Source organism: Olea europaea, chromosome 6 (assembly GCF_002742605.1).
Source record: "Olea europaea var. sylvestris chromosome 6, O_europaea_v1, whole genome shotgun sequence".
In the NCBI taxonomy this organism is placed as follows: Eukaryota; Viridiplantae; Streptophyta; class Magnoliopsida; order Lamiales; family Oleaceae; genus Olea; species Olea europaea.
In genome coordinates, this window is record NC_036242.1 from 5012568 (window position 1) to 5036286 (window position 23719).

General features: G+C 37.7%; 1 protein-coding gene across 1 annotated transcript in view; it reads right to left on the reverse strand.

The window, feature by feature from the left end:
• Positions 1-4499: 4499 nt before the first annotated feature.
• Positions 4500-23719, reverse strand: part of LOC111395593 (increased DNA methylation 1-like) — a 20045-nt gene continuing 825 nt past the window's right edge. Inside the window, exons 2-11 of the mRNA XM_023021646.1 lie at positions 21101-23345; positions 12852-12975; positions 12527-12609; positions 9420-9664; positions 8136-8222; positions 7242-7341; positions 6118-6316; positions 5349-5990; positions 5012-5149; positions 4500-4925 (exon numbers count right to left, since the gene is read on the reverse strand). Of these exons, the coding sequence (XP_022877414.1) occupies positions 4654-4925; positions 5012-5149; positions 5349-5990; positions 6118-6316; positions 7242-7341; positions 8136-8222; positions 9420-9664; positions 12527-12609; positions 12852-12975; positions 21101-23299 (4089 nt within the window). The 5' untranslated portion in view covers positions 23300-23345 and the 3' untranslated portion in view covers positions 4500-4653. The remainder of the gene's footprint in view (positions 4926-5011; positions 5150-5348; positions 5991-6117; positions 6317-7241; positions 7342-8135; positions 8223-9419; positions 9665-12526; positions 12610-12851; positions 12976-21100; positions 23346-23719) is intronic.

Sequence of the window (23719 nt, forward strand, 5' to 3'; positions counted from 1 at the left end):
TATACTATTTCCTTATTTTTTATTGTAAATTTATACATACCTCAATTTCTTCTTGTAGACGCTGTTGATCCTTCGTTAATATTTTCTGGACCATGTTCTATTGCCCAGGATTCCATATTACTCTTGCACGCTCTTTTTTATCACCTAAGACTTGCAGATCTTTGAATTCCTCGACACTTTGCTGTGCTTCTGTGATCTCTTGCAATTTGTTTTTTGTTTTCTTTAAATCTAGTAGCTCCACCCTCTTTGATGTCTCCAAGGAATATACTTCTTTAAAAACCTCTTCTGTATCCGTTAGTTCCTACATCTGTGGAGTCACCAAGAAGACTCTTCCTAAACCTCAATGTCCTCCCTCGAGTCATCAATCCAATCATCTTCTCCCAAATCATCAATCCAATCATCTTCACAATCCAATTGTTCAGGCAGGACCACCACTAACGCTGATTCATCCTTTAAACTTGAATTAATTTTTTTTTTCTCGAGCCTCCTCAACTATTGTTGTGGTTGCCTCAACATCTCATTCTTATTCACTACTGTATTTATCTTCCTTGTTGGAGGTTGCTGCATTACCTTCGTCTGATTCCTTTTTAAGCTAGCGGTCTCTAGGGTAATGGCCTAGTTTTTCACATACAAAGCAGACACCATTAGTTCGTTCTTATCCTTAACCTTTCTTGTAGCAATTTTGTTGAGCTTCCCTTGTTTGATAGCTTTCTTCAATCAGTCCTTTAGATTTACCTTCTCTTAATTTTTTATTATTTTGTTGACGGAGTCGACCTCTTCTTTTAAAACTATATAGTGTTTTTTCCTCTTCTTTCTTTATCAAGATCCCTAACATTTGTTTGGTCAACACTTCTTAATCGTCTAGCGAATTCTCAAGATTGACCAATGAAGGTTGTTCTTGCCTACCTTGTATTGTAATGATAAAACCTCTAAATTCAAGTATTAATCCATGTATAATTATTCTTCTCATTCTGAACTTCGAAATCTTACTCGATGAATCTAATTCTGAAATTTCGTGACAAAGGGATTTAACTTTGTTGAAATATTGACTTGACGTCAATTTACCTTAAGTGATTGAGAGCAGCTCATTTTCCAACAATTGCAAGCTTAGGTCATTTTTCTTCGAAAACTGTGAGGCCAAAGTGTCCCATACTTCCTTTGGTGTAGACTTATCCCTTATGTGCTCCATTAATTCTTCCGTCGAAGTGTCACGTCACTTCCAACAACAAATGCCCTCAAGTCCTGTCCTTGGATATATGACTCCATGCTAGTTTGTCAAATGGTGTAGTTCTGATTATTGAACTTTCTCATTCTGCCTATCACTTGTAGGTCGCCCATTGTGACTTGAATTAGCTCCTCGTAATCAAGCAAGTTTTATGAAAGCTTCACAATCTCCTTTTGTGCATGATCTCGAGAAGCTCAAAAAATCCATCCGCAACTGCTTCACTCTATATCAAATTGTTGAATTTAAAATCAAAAAAGAAACAATTATTTTACTATGGAGCAATACTTGTACAAATTATTGTGGAACTAACCTACCAATGTTTCCTCACTAATTTGGGGCAGAACTTAATTAATCTCAAACACACCACTCGTATATGTGTGCCTCTCTTTCTCTATCTCTCTTCACACACCATTCACACTTCACTCTCTCATCACTCTTAATTCACTTCACAAATGCAAAGGTTAAACACACATATATATACTAAGCTATTGGTGGTGGAGGAGACTTCAACAATATTCTAGATAAATCATTCAATGGCGGTGGAGGTTGGAAAGCTCAAGAATGGAGGTGAATTTTCCTTTCTTCTTCTAGAGATGGCTGCAAGTGGAAAAATCTGGAATCCTCCCAAAATTTATCCAGATTATTCTTCAATCTCCTTGAAGAAGAAGGTTCAAGAAACGAGATGAGTGAACCACACAAATCTGGAATTTTCCTCTGAAGTCATTGTTGTAGCTTCATCATGGACATCAGATGATAAGTTTTCTAATGAAAACTGAACATAATACAGCTAAATTCATCTCATGAAAAGAGTAAACTGTGGGGAAAAAAATACTGTAATTCTACAAAACTTTGAGCTCAAAAGTTAATTAATCCTTAGTCTAAAAAATTGTAATTATATGGTAAAATAAACCAAAGTTACAAATTACCCAAGGGTTTTGGTAATATTCCATGAAAAGAACTGAATCCCATCAGTATGATATTCAACTTCCTATAATTTTTCAATGAAACAAGAAAATCCAATTCGAGCATTGAAGAATCATTTGTCAACTGATGATCATCATTAGATGCTATAGGTTCTGTAAATTCTCAAGATTCATAGGTACTTGTCTACTGAAGGAGTTGTAACTAAGATTCAACTTAGTAAGCTTAGAAAATTTTGGAACTGTGGCAAAATTTCTCCACTCAATTGATTGCAACCGAGATAGAGAATTTAGAGATCGAGGAGTAAATTGGCAATTGATAGTCGAAGATGGCAAGAGATAATATTGTTATCAAAGGCTCGTTAATTCCGTGGAATAACGAGAATTTGGACACATAATTGAGAATGCTAAATTTTTCGTTTCATTAAATATTAAAGGCTCGAATGATCTAATTTTTTCAATGAAATTGAATAATATTCTATAATAAAAAAAAAATTTAAATATCACAAAAGAAACTCTAATCTAAGATATCTATTGAAAAACTATCTTAAGCAAAACCTTAACTAAAGAAAACAAAAATCTAAAACTATCATATAATATACTAAAATCCCAGAATTTCAATATAATGGACAATTTCCATGTGTAACATTACTATCCTAAGGTTAAATAAAAACCTAATCAATTCCCAGTCAATAAATCAGTTTTTGGTCATCACGGCTAGATTTGAGATGTCTTTCAGAAAAATAAATAAATAGATAAATAAATAAAAGGGAAAAATAATGGGCATTCGTGCCAAATCCCTCTTGATTTTGGGAGTAAAATGTACATAGTATTATTTTATCAGAAAACTATTGAAGATTTATAGTTAAATTTCAGAATTATTGGATCAGAAGTTATTTTGCTTTTGTTCATGTTTCGGGATTCTGTTTCTATAATTAACTCAATTTATAACTATACTCTGAATCATTTAAATAAGATTTTCTCACTTCTTTGATTGTTGAAATAAAATTTGATTGTTTCCTATTTTTGGAATTTGGCATTTTGTTTTAAGGCCCGGTTTGATCTTGGGATTTCGCAAGCAATACGAATAAAAAAGAGGAAAGAGATATATAATATAGTATTATTACAAGTCACATAGTACAAGTTATTTCTACCATATTGAACCTTCTTCATTGAATCTTCCATCACAAAGGTTGGATTACTCCCGAATGTGACACTCTTATGGGCCTAAACTCATCCTTTCGATGATTTATTTATGTCCATCATCGACTATAATTCATTCATATCACTTTTGGACAACAATATGAAAATATTAAAGTTACATATCTGAGTATAGGCTTCGCCTTTAAAAGTGGTAGCTGATAGTGGCGTAGGTTCACGAAAGGCTGGGAGCTCATGATAGTATTATGAACAACGGTCAGAATTTCCCTCATCGAACTCCGTAAATTTGATTGATAATAGCGAGCTCCTCTATATATAGAGGAAAGGAAATGGGCATAGTGCTACGGACCGGGCCCAAGCTTAAGCTCAAGATGGGGTTACTTGATTCATTCGATCCAATCCAAATAAGATAGTTAATCGATGTCTAATCAACCAATATGGGCTCGTAACACGTGTATGCCATGTAATTTTTGAGAATGAGAATAGATTCTACAGTGAAAATAATAAATTCTCCATTGAAATAAATAAAATGTGTTTTAAGTGGTAGAAGACCAAGATAAAAGCCAAAAGTTCAGTGAGGATAGAAGATCAAGAGGGGGTTATATCATAAACTTGCAGGTTTGAGATTTTTAAATGAGGTAAGGCAAAATCGACATGGCATTTTCTTAAAAAAATCTCTTGCAATTCTTGTTTTTATAAAAACCAATCCAGTCAGTACAGTGTTGCCGTCCACAGTCATATATAAACACACTAACCAATAACATAAGAACCAAGCTACTCTTCTTAAGCCTCTTTCCTTTTTTTCTTTTTTCTTTTTTTTTTTTTTTTTTAAGGTAAAACCCAAAATCGGAACTCTCAATATTCGAGTGAGCCATTAAATCCATCAAATCGAAGCTTAAACAAGAGATTCCAAAATTGGTGTTCTAAAAATTGAACGAATCTTGCTAGGGCATGTTAAATGGTATAATCTCACACCAGTTGACGTATAAAAACACAAAAGAACATTCAAGGATTCGAACTACTCCGCAGTTGACCTCTTACGTTGGGAATCCAAGAACTAATACCAAGGAAGTGCATCAAAGCTGAAAAAACAAGTCAAATAAGCATGAAAAGAAAGCAAGCAAGGGACGGAGGGCGATCAAGTAGGAAGAATCAGTAAATTCTAACTGAAAAAAATTGCTTGCAATAAGACGGATAAAAAATTAATTTTGAACTGCCATTCAAGAAATATAATTATTAATCCGAGTGGAACATTCTGGTCTATCTAATACACTGCTTCCCACATTTACAAATAATTGCCTCTCTGTCCAGGTGTACATCTCCTTGGCCTCTGTACAAGCAACTATTTCAAGTTGGCACTTCGTTAGTGGAAAAGGTGGGATGATTCTTGTTATTCACTTGATTGAAATAGTCACCATTTCTGGTTTCTGTCTCGGTCCTGGTTTCTTGAACAGGCAGATCATGATCGCATAGTCGTCTGCCTTCTTGTTCATTGGATGAAATTTCGGAGTCTCGATTTTCGTGTGATCGCATATTCTCAAAGTGGGCATGTCCAAAAACTGTCTCTGCATACATCTCATTGGCCTCTGTACAGGCAACTACTTCAACTTGGCTACCTCCTGAACACAAAAGCATTTCATTAGTGGAACATTTTTAGTTTTCTGCAACAATCCTGTTTTACACTGGATTGCAAAAAAAAGGTTACCATTTCTGTTTTCTGTCTCAGACTTGGCTTCTTGAATGAAAGGACTGTGATTCCATAGTTTTCTCTCCTCTTGTTCATCAAAGAAAACACTGGGGTCGTGTTTTACATCTGACTGCAAATTCTCAGAGCGAGCATGTCCTGATCCAGTCTAAAAACTGAACATAATACAGCTAAATTCATCTCATGAAAAGAGTAAACTGTGGGGGGGGAAAATACTGTAATTCTACAAAACTTTGAGCTCAAAAGTTAATGAATCCTTAGTCTAAAAAATTGTAATTATATGGTAAAATAAACCAAAGTTACAAATTACCCAAGGGTTTTGGTAATATTCCATGACCTGATCCAGTCTCAGTATGGGCTTCTTGAACAGACAAGTTATGATTGGATAATTGTCTAAGCTCTTTTTCATGAAACGAAATGACGGGGTCTTGTTTTTCATATGATTGCCTATTACCAGAGAGAGCACGTCCGGATCCTGTCTCAGTATGGGCTTCTTGAACAGAAAATTCATGATTAGATAATCGTCTAAGCACATGTTCATCAAATGAAATGTCAGGGTCTTGTTTTTCATGTGATTGCATATTCTCAGAGAGAGCAAATCCGGATCCTGTCTCAGTATGGGCTTCTTGAACAGAAAATTCATGATTGAATAATCGTCTAAGCTCTTGTTCATCGGATGAAATATCAGGGTCTTGTTTTTCATGCGATTGCGTATTCTCAGAGTGAGCATGTCCTGATCCTGTCTCTATACGAGCTTCTTGAACAGACAAATCATGATTGGAAAATCGTCCATGCTCTTGTTCATCAGATGAAATGTCGGGTTCTTGTTTTTCATGTGATTGAGAATTCTCTAAGTCATGAAGTATGGTTCCTGTTTCAGTATTGGCTTCTCGAACAGACTGCGTGGTTGAAAATCCTTCCTCAAGAGTTCCCATTTCTCCAGGATCATTTGCTCCAGAAGTTGAAGCATCAATTGGGCCTGATGCACGAAAATTATTTCTTAATGCTACGAGAAAGAGCATGTTTGGTGTTACACTTTTCTTACTTTAGAACACAGCCAAACATTTAAACGAGGATGAAAAAAATCTCAAAAACAGAATCCTCACCATTTTCTTGATTCATGGTACTCTGATGCAAAGGCTTCTGCAGCCATACGGATCCAGGAAACACCATGAGGTTAATTTTGCTCAAACTTTGTCTCTCATCGTCTTCCAGGGGTTTGAAGCCAAAACCCTTTGTCCATGTCTCCACTACACTGGGAATGGCAGATACAACGAGCTTCTCGACCCTCAAAGACTTCAACATCTAAAGCCACAATTGAACTGAAATTACCAATATGCGAAACACAATAACTCACAGAAAGAACATATGCACAAACGTTAGACGTGTAAAGATGGCAAGTTTAAGAAAACAGATTCCAAGGGATGGAGAAAATCATGAAACATCACTCTTGGGTACTTCACCACAAAAACTCCAAATTACAGAGATCTGAGATACACGATTACCTAAGAAACCCAGTATTTAAGAGAGATTTTCGAAATAAAAATAATAATAATTATAATAATAATTTAAATCTCCCTACTCATGCCCCTGAAGAAGATCCAACTTCTTGCTATCATATTTGCTATCCGTTTTCAACCAGGTAACCCCAAGTTTCCTTTGATGAATTCCAGGAACATTTGCAATCTGCTTCGCTCCAGTTTGTCAAGCTTTTAGTTTTTATTTTATTCCCAGGACAGTTGTTGCAAAAACAGGGGCGGACCCAGACCGTTCGAACTACGGGGTCAAAAAAAAAAAAATTTCGAACAACATATTATGAACAAAAAGGAAAAATCGGTTGTTTGTTGTTCATGTTCGATATTTGCACTTTGGGAAGAAATCGGTGGATTATATGATATATCTATGGACTAAATAATGAATATAGACCATATGATATGGATATAGATTTAGGATTTGGATTTTTTGGGGCAAAAAATTAAGTTTTCAGCAAAAAAAAAAAATCCAGAAAACTGTGGGGTCATTTGACCCCCACATGACCCCATGTGGGTCCGCCCCTGTGCAAAAATATAGATTACCAACCACTTAATATGGTGCAGACTATGCACCCCCACATTCTGTTTAGACACAAGCGTACGCACAACATAAAAATTAGTAAACAATCATAGTGGATAACGAATACCTCTCACATGCGTTGCATGATGAATGCTGATGGTCCAAATAGATAAATTACCTCTTCTATAGAATTAATAAGGAGCCGACACAATCCTCGTCTACGATAATTGTTGCAAGTAGCAACTAAAGGCAGCTCTGCTACAGTAACCCCGTGGATTCTGCATCAAGAACACATCACATTATAAAAAATATTGCCAAGTAATCATGTAACGAACAAAAGAATAATTATCGAATTAACAAATATCTAAGAATTACTTAGGATTGGATAAAAGAACAAACAATAATTGGAAAAGCGAGAATGGATAAAACACGTATAGTAAAAAATAAATAAGATATCTATAGTGTTCACCTAATTGAATAAATAAAATTAAAATGCTATATGGTTCCAAAAGGAACCAAGATATGTCAGTCAGATGAAGGAGCTTCAAAACCAAAATATAATAAAGACTACTCATCTTGAAGCTTCATTAATATTTTCTCCCCTGAAACCCCTTTTGTTTGTATGAAATTTACTACCGGTTGAAAATAGATATATGGAACATATTTGGCACATTAATTAGCTATGATGGTAGCCTTCGTGTTTGGTGTCAACCTTGGCAGCTAACACAGCATACAAGAATGTAGAAGTTAGCATACAAGAATGTAGAAGTGCTTCCTAATTCCCACGCAAGAATATAAGAGTTCTAGAAAAGAGATCCATCGTATTAAATTAAATTCAAGTCGAGGATGAAAAAGAAATGCATAAGAATAAAGTAAGCTTTGGCCAATTCGCTTTACACTTGTGACTGAAACAAGTTAGAAGGTAGGATGAAGCAGCAAGAAGCATGTGATATTAGATGTAAGAATGAAACAGTCTCCTAGATAAACTTTGAGACGAGATTATACCGCTACCAAAAGGTACTAAAAGACAGTATATTGCATAAGCGAAAACAAATCATACATCGTAATTTACCTGATGGATGCTACAGACAACATGATGTCATCTTTCTCCAAAACCACAGTATAAAACCCACTATAGTTCAGACGTGCTAATTCTGATCTGAAAGAAACACGGTAATTGTTTTCAGTTTGAAATTTAGTTACCGCCAGATCTTGTTAACATAAATAGTGAATGAAAATGAAGTGAACTCAAAATAGCTATACATAGTTGAGGGGAAAAAAGGTCTGAATAACATCCGAAGGAAGGAAAGAGTACAATACAATTCTCAAACTGAGCTTAATTTAGCTCAAGCATACTGGTTTACTAGAATAAGCACATCCTAAAGCTCTGCAAACATATACATGCACATCATGTAACAAATCAGAATATAGATTAACGGCAATGGTCAGACTATTTATTTGCAAGAACAACAATCGCCTGTGTTCTGGTAAAACTAACAATAGTTGTTAAACTGTACAATACAAGGTTGTAAAGCCGAGCTGCTCATTTTGCAGAAGGCAAATTTGTCAAAACAAAGAAAACGAGAATGAACAAAAGTATTCAATGACACTGAAAACAGCAAATGTAGGCCACACGAGACCCCACTGTCAATCCCAGGTGATTGATTTCATTTTCAGACGCATAAATAACGTCCGTTAAATAATTTCTTACAAATAGCTTCAACACACCACCAACTTCATGAAAATGCTCGATTTTTGCTATTTAAGTGTTGAAATCAAGATGCATGAATACATGCAATCCCTCTCTAACTGCTTAAACTTTTAGATGAGACGTTAATATAAAGATAAGGAGTTATGGAACAATTTAGCAGTTTACACCACCTCAGCAAACGTAGCTTGATGAAAAACTATTGATAGGGGTCTCCAGTTAAAAGGTGCATTGAAGACCATCAAAGAGATTGAGTTTACTTCACATAGTTCAAATTTAGCCATCCTACGTAAAGGAATCAGTTTAACAAGAAATAAAACCAAAAAAGTTCAGCAGATGACATGAACTAAATTCTGATGAACATAAAATAATATCTGAAGGGGAAGCAGAGGGCAGAGCTTGAACTCGCAGTTCTTTCAAGATACAGCAATGCTTTACAGCTGAAAAGGAAATACAATTGGACAAACAGATGAAAGTGGGTCGTATGAGTTGATTTTCAGAAACATCGAAATAGTTCAATGCGATTGCTCATCTAGTGAATCTATACCCAGATATATGAACAACATAGGATGGTGCTACAAGTGCTAGAAGAAAATAGCAAGGCACATATAGTTGTAGAAAACAAGAGGATGATCTATAAAGTAGTACCCCCAGTTGTACATGACTTGAGGTATCATGTTTATGCCTGTTTTTGGGTCCACCATCGGAAGAAAGCAATCCTCCAAAATCGTGATTGCAACAGCAAGCTTTGAGTTGCATTCTGCCTTCAAAGCAACAAAGCACTCATCAGAATGAACTTTCTGCTCGCCATTAATACATTGAAGAAGTGTCCAAGAGTAGTCATCAGAAAGATGATTTATCAACCCAATGCGAGATCGAAGACCTGAGTATACCTGCACAGGGAATTAAAACAAAACAGAATCAGAATATTAAAGATGCTGAAATAATACTCCAATAAATAAAACGTCCGAACAAGCAGCAGTGATGGAAGTAAAAACGATGCTTTAACTTCTTCATAAAAATGTAATCTTTTCAATTATAATAATAATGCATCCTCATTTCAAAAAACACATACTAAAAGGAGGAAAAGTTCAATTTTATTGTTTTCATGGTTACATCTGACAAAAAGGAGAAAATTGATGTCAAAGGGTTTCTTACTGATAAGTGTATTTTACACACTTATTTAGGCCACATACATGGACAATAGTTGATAAATATATTAAAATATGGCTTAATTCTTTATAACTTATGTTTTGTAGGATGACATTGATGAGCATGCTGGAATTTTGGAAAAACAAGCAAAAAAAGGGACTAAAATGGAAGAACACTAAAGTTGAGGAACCAAAGTGCAAATAGTTGAATGATGTCGCAGAAGAAGAAATGATGATGTGAAAAAATCGAAAACCAAATTAGCGAAGACATAAAGTACTAAAAGAAGAAGAATAAGTGAGAAAAGGGATTAAAAAACTAAAAAATGAGTTCGGGGACTAAAATGCAAAGAATGAAATTCTACTTGAACTATGCTATAGCATAGTTCTTTGAGCCATGTAGTCACATGGTGTGGTGCAGGGTCTTCCAAACTGAAACTGGTTGAGCTATGCTACAGCATGAAAAAAGTACCATGCAATAGCATAGTATATTTTCGGAAGAATTTTTTATTTCCTTATTTGAATCACACTCTTTTGGAAATAACATTGGGGAAGTCTTTTAAGATTAAGGCCGTTTAGAACCACAAAGGGGAACACATTCCAAGAAATTTTGGAGCATAACAGAGGCAAAAAAAGCGCGAAGATCGATTTCAAGACTTGAAGATTCAATTGAAGATTTATTTGGGTGATGTCCATTCTTCAATATTTCTTTTGTTTTCTTTTTCATAACATGCTAGGCTAGATTTCTTTGTGCTAGGAGAACAATAAACCTTGTAATATGAGTTTTTAATCTCTAGATTTATATATTTGACATCGAAAATATGTGTTTAGATATTGAATGATTTATATTATTTTTTCTCCACAATTATTGTGCATGGTAGTTGTGTAAATTTGGTGACTTATTTTTATGCATTCGAAAGAAGGAAAATAGGCTCGACATGACGTAAATCGTCATAGAGTCCAATAAGAGATAGAAATACACCGCTATACTCTATGTGAATATATATGTGTTCATAAAAATTCATGCACTCTTATATATTCACATCCGTCATAGAAATATAGTTAGATCATATATGAAAATAGGTTTAACATTACTCGAAAGAGATTGTTGAATAAAATAGGAACATTGATTCTTCAAGATTCAATCGTGTTGTCAAAGTATAGAACTAAGATTAAAAAGAATTATTGCATGAAAATTGGCGATCCTAGTCGATTGTCATTCATTTGAACACATCAATTTGTATTTAGCATAGTTTACATTTAGCTTAATAATTTACTCAAAATTGCATGAGTACATGATTCTAGTTGTAATTTTGTCACAAACAAACATATCACATTATTATTGTTTCGGTTAAGGTCGAATAATTAAAATCGAATTAAATCAATATATGTAGGACGATATTTGAACTCAAATTCACTTTATTATTTATGAACGAACCATACACTTGCAGTAGTATTAAATCGAAAAATATCTTCGTGAACAATTACTTAAAATGAATTAGCCTTCGTATGGATACAATTTATAAATTGGTTTATAAATTCAATCAAAATCAAATATTAATTATAACCATACATTCATTACTACTACTCGTTATTATCCACACATTTCATGGACCCACTACTATTCCTCTTACTATTCTTATTTATACAGCATTTAATTATTTCCAAACGGTGACTTAATATGGTGTTGTATATTAACCTTGTAAAATATACATATTTTCCCTGAAACAATATCTTTGCCTGCCTTCAACAATAACAGAGATTTAGACTGATCTGTTTCTGAATGCTATGCTCCCATTGGGACAACATGAGAAAATCATGACATTTTATCATGTCTACACTTCCACTCAGACAATGTCTGATACGCAAGGTGAGTTTATGTAAGCAGAACAAATTTCTAGGAAACTAATCTCTCTAAGAAGTTTTCCAATGTTGTAATGTATGGACTCGATCCTAGCTGCAACCTCTTCAATGCAGTCCACAAATATCACCAATAATCTATTTAGAGCTAGCAGGGTCTAGCAATGCAAGCTTATTATCAACTCTTAAACATGATTGGGTACTTTTCTGATCTTATATGTAAAACACAGAATCAGCGTGATTTCAACCATTCAGCAGAAAACACGACAGTTACCTAGGTGTAGATAATTAAAACTCATTGAGGAAGAATAAATCTCTAACAATTCATAAAGAAACAAACCTTTACCATACCCATCTGGTGTCACCAAAAAAACATGGCAACAAGAGATTGAGAAAGGATTCTTCAGATCAAATCACCGAATTCTATTCAGAACTTATATTTAAGCATGTCTGTGTATGATCCAGCTAAGTGGAACTAACGGCAATGTATTTAAATTTCAATACCAAACGTTTTCATTCAATCTTAAGATGTATGCATCATTGCATATAATTCATGACTGAATGGAAACTGTATCAAATTGGTAAACAAACAGAGAAAAGAAAGTGGCTTATTTCATATAGAGGGACGCCACATGAAGAAATTATATTAGACTTGTTTACCTTGACTCACTGTATGCAACATATTGTACTTGACAACATTGTTAGTTATTAATCAAATGAACTGATTAAAGGAAACCAACGATTTACCTCCTGACAGTATTCTCCACAGAACCAGTTATCTGAGGCCATTTCGATTTTCATGCCCTTCCCTTGCATGCACGTCTCATGATCTGTTTGCAAGCATTAAAAATGATTTAGTAACCCCTGCTCCCTCCACACAGACACAGAGAGTACACTAAGCAAGAAGCAAAGAACGAATAAGCATTATCAACCTAAACAAAACAGGTAAAGAAAAAATTCACTTATATCTCATAGATGTAAAAGGTGGATTAAACCAAGCACTGGTTGATTTTTCATGTCCGTAAGTTGCACGAAATCCGAAATAACAGTCCCTCAGAGTCAGGAAAATTACATTTGAACTCGCACTGTGAGCATTTGAAGGAGCTATGAGATTGTGAAGCGTCTTTATCATGGACTACTGCCCCACAAATCAAGCAACGACATTGTGGGCAATACCAGCTTCCTTCAGGCAGCTCCTAGAGAGAAGAGTAAAGCAGGTTGAGTTCCTTGTACATGATTCTATATTTCTAAACTGATCTATCACAGAAGGAAAAATAACAAAAATAACAAAAATAAAAAAATAAAGAGACAGCAGAGGGGAGAAAAAGAGTGGTGTGAAAACCAGTAAATTAGCCTAGCACTTCTTGTTTGAGCCCACTATGTAGAACACCTTTTTTTCTCCAACTAATTCCCCAGTCAGAAAGTGCATTTATACCAGGTATTGGGAATGTTCCATTACCTAAGTGCATGGTTGGAAAGTGAATAAATTATAATCTAAGTCGATCAAAAATAACTCTTTGTTATCTCGAAGTACCTGTTTTGTTGACCTCGCAGGCAAAATTACTCAATGATATTGACCTTCGTCAGACTGGGGTTCCTCTCATCAGAAGTTTATACTTAGAAGAAATTTTGACATGCCGATGATCTGAGTGAGAATGGATCTCTCCTCCCTAACATCCAAACATCACACCATTAGCCAGCCCTCACCAGCGACCGCTACAGTCGCCGCCGACATCACGTCGATCGGCCAACCATTCACCGGCCTTACGCCACTACATAAGCCACATAATCAGGCGGCACCCCTAGGTGGAAACCCTAGCACCGCCGCCCTAGCTGGAGACACAGATGTCGAGGTCGGAGAAGAGGCCGGAAAACAGGGTTGCACGTTCCAGATTCAGAAAAATACGGCCACCTGCCTGGCAAACGCGCCTGACCGACGTTATGCGCAGGCGATTCCGGCCAGGGGGACAGAGACGAGTGACCTACGCGCCGCCAGAACGGCCCGTGTGAAGGCGCGTGTCAATCACGCGCCGGCGCCGGAAAATCAGGATGACAAGCAGAATGTCCCCAGTCCAGTAACGATGCCTGTTTTGCCGTCCAATGTGCCGTTATCACACAATCAGGGGAGGAAGTTAGTGGATGAATTAGATGTGGCCTTCAATCACCGTTTTCGAGTTGAGGCGAAGGTATTTGCAATTTCTATTACTAATCTTGGCGTTGTTAGAATGACCGAATGGGGCTCGAAGATATCGAATGCAATTAGCATGGGAAGGTTCGGTGCACGTTAGATGGTGAATATGGTGGACAAGTTGAGGGTGACTAGTAAGCATGAGGATTTCGTTTCTAGATTCAATGAGTCTTCAAGAGCCTTCTTGGCACAGCGTTGTGCGAACCGCCGTGGTAGGTACTTGATAATAGTGCAGTTTGGGGATAGGCGTCGGAAGGGAGTTGTGATGGTGCCGGAAGGTGCGAATGGAGAAGGATGGGCATCAATCTCGCGAGTGTTTCAAGCTGTTGTGGATTCTTTTGTTGCGGGGGATAAAGCCAAATGTCGACTTGTGAATGAACGTAATCGACAAGGATTGACTTATGCAGACATAACAGCAAACCTACATGTCTCGAAACATGTTGACCAGCGGAGGCAACAGCAAAAGGAGATGACTGTCAATGTCAGTGTAAACGAAGGTCAGGATTGTTGTTTGAATAGGGCTGAAATTATGGCCCGTGTCCAGGAATTGAAAGGAGCATTGGAGGAATTGATTAGGCTAGTGGGAAGTGGGTATGAAATGGGTCCCAAGAAGTTATTATGCTGCCACAGGTGTGGGGTGGGTATGGATGAGTATCCAGCTGTTAGAAAACAAGCATCGGGCTTGAATAAGAAGGAATCGGCACATAATCAAGTTAAGCAGGGAAGACTCGAAATCACTTGTAAGTCAATTGATAGGATTGAAATGGATGAGGGACACTCTAAATATGACAAAGGTGATGTCTTAGAGGGGATGGCTATGGATGAGGTAGACACGGGGACCGATATAGACCGAGAGGTGGTACCTTTGTCTAAAGAAGGGGAGCCGAATATGGTAAACTTGGAGACAGTAAAGATGGGTGCTACAGACACAGTCCCACACGATGATGGGCTTTTACTAGACGACCAAGGGACGAGGCATGTACTGTCAGAGGATCTAGTTACCTCAGCGGTGTTAGAGCATGATGCGATACCTTTGACAACAAGGGTTGCGAATACATATAATAGAAGGAACTCTAAGTCAATGAAGGTAAGTGACTTGGGGACGGAAAAAGCACTTGTGTTGTGGGTAGATGGAGCCAAGAAGGGAGAAATGAAAAGTGATGTTATACAGGAGGAGGAAACAGGGGGTTTGATTGGATTCGAAGTTGGACACCCACCTTCGAACTGGGTTCTACAGAAAATTCAGGATTTCAGTAAGTTAATGGGTGTGTCTTGTGATGGTTATGAAAACAGATTATTACAATTATTTGAGGATTTGGAGGCCAATAGGGGACAGGAGATGAGTAAATAAGAAGGAAAACTAAGAAGAAAGGGCGATCATGAACTTAAGAGGCTCGAATGGTCAGTTAATTATGATGGCAAGGGTGGTGAGTCCAAGAATGGAGTATTGGGGAGGGATGCCGGATTGTTAAAATGATACCACGAATCATTAGCTGGAATGTAAGGGGACTTAATGAAGTAGGAAAAAGGATGGGTGTTCGACATCTGCTAAGGGGCTGGGGAGCGGATCTTGTATGCTTACAAGAAACCAAGATGGAGTTTATCTCGAGGGCGGTGGTCAGTAGCTTATGGGGGGGACAGCATGTAGGGTATCAGTTTATGGGATCATTAGGGGTTTCTGGAGGCATATTAGTCATGTGGGACACCAGAGTGCTTGAGATGGAGGAGGTGAGTGTAGGATTGTTCTCAATATCGATGTCGTTCAAAAACATTGGGGATGGATTTCAGTGGATGTTCATAGCTGTTTATGGGCCTAATACCGATGACAGTAGGCGGGGCTTGTGGGATGAACTGGCTGGAATGATGGCTTGGTGGAATCTACCAACGTGTATAAGAGGTGACTTTAATGTGGTTCGATTTCCTATTGAGAGGTCGAGCGGTGGGAGAATCACGAGGGCTATGGAGGAGTTTTCAGACTTTATAAAGGAGAATATGTTGGTGGATTTGCCTATGATTGGGGGAGATTTTACCTGGTCTTCTAATCGGGATCAACCGGTTCTTTCTCGTATAGACAGGTTCTTGATATGCGGAGAGTGGGAGGCTAAGTATTCAGATGTCATTCAGAGAAGATTGGGGAGGGTGTACTCTAATCATTTCCCCATTATGTTAACTGGGAACAGGACGGGTGGAGGACGAAAGCCTTTTAGGTTCGAGAAAATGTGATTGAAAGTCGAAGGTTTTAGGAAGCAAGTACAGACTTGGTGGACATCTTATGATATTAGAGGGTCTCCTAGTTTTGTGTTGGATTAGAAGTTGAAGTCTTTGAAAAGGGATTTAAAGAAATGGAATGAGGAGGTTGTGGGCAATGTGAACTATCGTAAAATTCAGTGCCTTTCAGAGATAGATGAGTTGGATAGGTGGGAGGAGCGTCGAAGGTTGGATGGGGAGGAGAAGGATAAACGTAGAGCATTAAGGGAAGAACTGGAGAGGTTGGTGGAGATGGAGGAGATTGCTTGGCATCAGAAATCTATGGTCAATTGGTTGAAAGAAGGAGATAAATGTACTAAATTTTTTCACAGGATCGCAAATTCTAATAGACGTAAAAATTCTATCACAGTGTTGAAAGTGGATGGGATAACTTATGAAGAACCACTCGAAATTGGAAGTCAACTGGTGAACTTCTATCAGAATCTATATCGGGAGCAGTTTGAGTGGAGGCCAAAGTTGGAAGGATTGGATTTTTCTACAATCACGGAGGATGATGCCGATTGGTTAGAGCGACCTTTTGAGGAGGATGAAATCAAGGAGATAGTGTTTAACATGAACGAGGATAAGGCCCCTGGACCGGATGGTTTCTCGTTCTCATTTTACAAGGCTTGTTGGGAGGTGGTGCGATCAGAAATCTTGGACGTGTTTACATATTTTTTTTAACGTGGCAGGTTCCAAAAAAGTTCTAATGCTATATTTGTTGTGCTTATCCCTAAGAAACCAGGGGCGACCGACATTAAGGACTTTCGCCCTATTAGCCTTTCGGCCTATTAGCCTTGTCTGTGGGATGTATAAGATTATTGCGAAAGTGCTGGCGAATAGATTAAAGGAGGTGCTCCGAAAAGTAGTGTCCAAGTTTCAGAATGCTTTCGTAAAAGGTCGCCAGATTTTGGACTCTGTGCTTATAGCGAATGAACGCATTGATTCAAGATTGCGTTTGAGAATTCCCGGGATGCTATGTAAGCTCGATATTCAGAAGGCATATGATCATGTGAACTGGGGGTTCCTTTTGTATATGCTTAGGAGGTGCGGCTTTGGGGATAAGTGGTGTAAATGGATTCAGTTCTGTATTTCTACTGTTTCGTTCTCAGTTATGGTCAACGGATCGCCGGAGGGTTATTTTCGGAGTAGTAGAGCTTTGCGGCAAGGAGATCCACTATCCTCATTGCTATTTGTTATTGTGATGGAGGCTTTTAATAGGATGTTTGAAAGAGCTGTGGGAGAGGGTTTGGTAAGGGGCTTTATGGTTGGCCAATTGCAGGTGTCTCATTTGCTATTTGCAGATGACACATTGATCTTATGCGATGCGGATGATGAACAATTCAGGAACCTGCGTCGTTTGCTCCTATATTTTGAAGCGGTGTCTGGATAAAAAATCAATTTGGGGAAATCTGAGGTTATTCCAGTAGGGGAGGTCACTAACGTGGAGGAGTTGGCTGGTATATTGGGATGTAGGGTTGCACAATTGCCCATGTCATATTTAGGGCTCCCGCTAGGGGCACGGTTTAAAAGTACACATATTTGGGATGGTATTATGGAAAGAATGGAGAGGAGGTTAGCAGGGTGGAAGCGTATGTATCTTTCTAAGGGAGGCCGACTTACTCTTATTAAATCCACTCTCTCAAATCTCCCCCTTACTTTTTGTCATTGTTTCCTATTCCGATTGCAGTGGCAAATAGATTAGAGAGACTTCAAAGAGAATTCTTGTGGGCAGGGCTACGGGAGGAGAGGAAAATGCATTTGGTTAATTGGGGTACTGTCTGTTTGCCTATGAGGATGGGGGGGCTTGGAGTGAGGAGCCTTGTTTTGTTTAATAAGGCTTTATTGGGCAAGTGGTTGTGGCGATTTGGAGTGGAGAGGGAGAGCTTTTGGAGAGAAATCATTGGGGCAAAGTATGGTGTGATGGAGGGGGGTTGGTGTACGGTTGAGGGTCGTGGCTCCTATGGGGTGAGCTTGTGGAGGTATATCCGACGGGGATGGAGTAATTTTAGCCACAAACTGAATTTTGTGGTGGGAAATGGCACTGATATTAGATTTTGGCATAATAGTTGGCGATCAACCGTTAAAGGAGGGATTTCCTTCATTATACCGCATTGCGTTAGAGCCTACTGCTATGGTGGGTGATGTATTAGATATTCATAATGGGGGCTTTAATTGGAATATTACTTTTGAAAGGGGCTTACAGGATTGGGAATTGGAAGATTATTCGTTGTTTTTTACTGCCTTGCATGAGATACAAATTCGGGTAGGAGATGGTGATTGCAGCAGGTGGAGGTCGGCTCGAGACGGTATTTTTTCAGTCCGCTCATACTTTCAATCCCTTTTGGGATTTGTGGAAAGTTCATTACCTTGGAAGATGGTTTGGCAAAGCAAATTGCCTCCACGGGTAGCTTTTCTATAGTGGACAGTTATGAGGGGACAGGTGTCAACGGTGGATAATCTTCGACGCAAAGGATTTTATGTAACCGAGTGGTGCTATATGTGCAAGAAGGATGGAGAGATGATTGATCATTTATTCATTCATTGTGATGGTGTACGTTGGCTTTGGAACAGTATTTTGGCTTCTCAATCAATGGATTGGGTGCTACCTAGGCGTATAGAAGACGTGGTGCAAGCATGGAGGAGAAAACTTCGTAATAAGGATAAGAAACTTCTTTGGAATCTTATTCCGGGATACATTGTATGGTGCATATGGAAAGAACGGAACGATCGATGTTTCGAAAACCAAACAAAGACAATAGAGCAGATAAGAGAATTATTTTACTTGACTTTGTATACTTGATTTAATGCAGTGGCTAAAAATTCTATTGTAGGATTGCCTAATTTTATGTTGTTCCTTTCATGCTTAAAGTGATTGTATACCTCCCGTGTACTCTCTTTTAAGAAATAAAATTCTATGATTACCTATCAAAAAAAAAAAATAACTCTTTGTTTACACATGTCGTAGGTAACTACCACCCACGTATTATCAACACATTTTGTGAGAATAAACTGAATTTTCACTTGATTTGAAGCCAGTGCCCACTCATCTTGAGAATAAAATTATAAGAATAGCGTCATCTACCTTAAAACAGAATGAGGTCAAATGGGGAGTAGTAAAATTTTAATACTCGGATAAAATTGGTTCCTCAAAATTATGTTACTAACTACAAGCAATAATTAACTAATACAACATTAATTTTTAGGTCAACTTCTATGCTAAAATGCTGCAATCACGGAGCAGAACAGAATGCTTCAATGGTTTAAGCTACTCGCACAAGGATGGCTGGTCCAATCACAACCTGAGGTGTCAAAGTCTAGATCTACATGCATGGCACCTATCTAGCTACTTTTAGTTAAGCATTTATAGCACTTAGAAGTACGAGAATAACCTTTGAACACCTATCTTTAACACTTCTAAATGAAAATATTACATAAAACAGGGTAAAATAGAATAAATTTAAAAAAAAAAAAAAAAACATTTGGTCGTCAGTTCACTTCCGGTGTTCTGTTGTTTGAGTAGGAAGGAAGAGAAACAAATAGAAGGCAAGAAATTTAGGTAATATACCTCATTTTTCTAACAATACATTCCTGAGACAAGTAATACTTCCTTTATTTTTCTCATACATACTAAGAAGGGCTGGCAAGTGCTCTATCTCTCGCTATCCACTTCTTTCTTTATTATCTCTAACACAACAAGAGAAAGAAATGGTGCCTTCCTCCTTTCTCACTTCCTGTACTTATTCTCCCTTATTCAGGTCTTTTAACTAGTTTTTCTTGCACTTCAAGCCCAACCTTAAAATTATTTTCACCGCACGCAGTTCAGATAACTATGGCAAACAAAAGCAGACATAAAATTTTGAGTCAATAACTCACTCAACAATCTTGTTGCTAAACAATTATTACATTGATAAACCAAAACAGTCAAAGATAATTAAACAAAAAATTGAAAAGAAAAGATGAACTTCAAACGCGTACTTACTATGAATGACCCATGCTAAATTTACTTCAAATAGACTTATTTGCCAGCAGGCAAAGCAAAACATGTGTACACATTCTTATTTCATGTAGAGTAACATAAACATAGTTGAACTAAAACAAAGTAGAAAATACGTGATTTCAAAATGCCTGTGTTTAGCTTGAATATAAAGAAAATCATTCAATTCTCAAAGAGATACCCCAAAAAACAAAAAAAACAAAAAAAATAGAGAGGATCAACACATCAGTTTCCAGTTGGCAATAAACACATAATGTCCAAAGATCGAGCCTCTTCCAAGAAAAACGAGTAGGAAGAAGACAACTTCCAAACTCTCCAACTCAATGTGTTCATGCAAAAACCTGCATGGAGAAGAGCAGGCAACACAAGATTTATGTCCTCATCCAATTAAACATTACTGGCTTCGTCACTTGCCAGTTCACCTGTTAACTCATTATGCTCAGGCGGTCAATGAAATTAGATACGAGTTGCAAGGTGGTAAATCGATAAGTAAATGAAGTATGGGGGAGATTGCAACCCAATTAAAGATGATGGAAAACTAGTGCCTAGCAGGAAACAATAAAAGATTACTTGGCCAGGCTCAACTGAATAATGATTTGAGTTTCAGCTGGGCTCATGTTGACCACAAACCTCTCCATGCATGTCTACACATAGATATTGATAAAACTTGGCAACTAGAGTTAAGAACTAGCAATGGCTCCATCTATCAAGATGACGTTTGTAGCTTCACATGCATGTTAGCAGAAATATTATCATGGAAATAAATGTTTATGCTAAATTCCAGTCATTAATAACAAAGAAGAAAAATATTACGAAAATACTCAAATTCTTAATGCAAGGAGAAAAGGAACATGAAAACTGCTGGACACAAAAGAAAGCAAAGACAAACCTGTTCAAACAAGCATGACTGATGAAACGCAGATGGACAGTTATCACAGCATATCAGTTCACCAACATCACCACAGCGCCCACAACTATCATCATTTTGATCTGTCTCATCACCTTGGCCAGATTGAGGAGCTACTTTTCTGGCCTTGTATTCAGCTGACCAGGCCTCAAGCTGGCATGAGGTTAATGGCTTACCAGATTCCATGAAAAGATTGATACAGTGATGCTTCAACCCAAGATCAGCATGAGTCTTAAAAGCAGAGATGGAAAGCACCTTATTACAACACTTGCATAATACACCTCCCCTAGTAATTAAACCATCTTTCAACACCACATCAGTTTTCAGATTCTGTAACTGGATCACTTCATTTAGTGAAACAACACCAGACTGAACTAACCAGGATAACACGGTTCTCAATTCAGAAGCAGACCACTTTCCCTCCATCAAATGCTTTGAACCCTTGTTGAGGCTCCTTATAAGCAATCTGCAACTGCCTTTTCGTCTCTTGGGCCTTCTCAGAGGCTTGGATTTGTAGGTAGCCAGTTTCTTGGAAGATCTAATGGTTTTGTTTTTTTTAATAGCTGAAATCAAGAGATCATCATCATTAAGATGTGAAGTCTTTGATTTCTTTGATCCAATTCTGCAACTAGTTGTTTCCTCTACCGAATACTCTTGAGCATTCAAATGACGCTGATACAGACTAGTGACTTTCATTTCAGATATCTTTCTGGATTTTTTGTGAACCCTCCTATCATATCCAGAACAGCCTTCTTCCTCAGGTCTATCTTTGCTTATGCTTTGGGAACCTGTATTGCTATCTTGATGAGTGTCGCGTCCTCCAACCAAGGCACGTGTGTTTTCTGAAATAATGGGAACTTCAAACAGAATTTCGGACTGGTCGTTTCTCAAGATTTTTCGGTATTTGGCAGCAGGCCTACCATCCCTTGCACATGGGAAACTTCTCTTTGCTTCAACAGCAATTCCTTTTTTCAATGAGCGAATAGTTTTATCAATGAACACTACCTTGGCAAAGGGATCCAGAAGACACCATAAATGAGCCAAAGCAGAAGTAGTTTCTAAACTATTGTGTTTCTCTTCAATCTCTTTAAATGTGGTAGATAGATCCGTCCATAACTCAGTCATATCATTCCACTGGTTAGAATCATTTCTCTGCACAAAATCAATGGCATCAGTCAACAAACTCTCACCACACATGGACCAAGCTCTATGAAATTCACGAAACGGTCTTCCTCCTGGTGACTTGTAAACATATTCTCCAATCCCGTTGTATTTACTTTTCCTCTTGCGCCTCCCAATCACCCATCCTGCTGCTCTAAGTAAGCGATTAATGTGATAGCGAAGAAGAGGACGAGGATCATTTTTTATGTCCCTCGGCATTGATAATTCATCATCATCCAGTTTCAAGAAGCAGGAGTCCTTCCATCTAGGCTTGGCAGGTCGATGACTTCCCAATTTGTTTTTAACGGAAATAGCCGGATCCATAACTAGAAGCTTACTTGCATAGCTCTCTTGAGAAGCAGGAGAAGTAATTGCTATACTTACAACGTCCTTCTGATCATGTCCATCAGAAGATAATCTACTCTTAAAGCCACCCGTTCCACTAATTTCATAACCTTGGCCCAGATGAACATGTCCCTTCGGTTGATAGTGACGAAATATAACCCCCTCACCAGATGATTCGAGTAAACAATGTGTTATAGTGTGACAAGCAGTATAAGAATCTTGTTGGGACATACCCATAACAACTCCCTCGCAGACAGATATATTCAAGATATCCCCTAGATCAGGTCTCCCATTTGGATGATTTTCAACAGCTAACTTTGCTTCATGATTATTTTTGTTTGACGATGTCAAATCTTCTGAGAGACATTCTAGTGGAGTTTTCCCCCTCAAATCCTCTTTCGCATCAAAGCAATCATCTTGACTGGTTAATGATGAGTTTCCACTATTGGAGCAGAGGGATATGTCTGTTTGCTTATTATAGTCACAACCAGTAACAACACATCCTTCACCACTGTTAACGACACACCTGTTACCACTGGCACTGTCATTCCCATAGAACACCTTTGCAAAAATCCTATACTCATCTGCTGACCCCACAAAACCATCATCGTGCAGATCCTCAAAGTCATTGCTGAATAATATTTTTGCTGACCCTGCCATTACAGTGTCACCCATATTCTTCCAATATCTATTCGACCATAATAAATGAAACGCTGGCTCACTGCAGAGAAAAAAAAACACCACACACTTTAAATACCACCAAAAGTAAGGGATACACAATACCATAAAATGAACAACAGCCAAAACCAGTAAACAACATGGATGGGATGCAAACCAGAAAAGGAAATGACCTAGAATCCTTTTCCATCATTGGAAACACATAAACCTTTCTACTGTTTGCTTATTTACCAAGAAATCGATGTCTAATTAGGCTGCAGAATGTACATAGATTGCCACTATTAAAAGGGAACATACAGATTTTGAAGATGTAATGATTTTTTGCCATTCATTGAACTTTCCATTTTACACTTGGGAAAATAATAATATGACATTGACATTGGGGGGGGGGGGGGGGGGGAGAAAAAATTAAAAAAA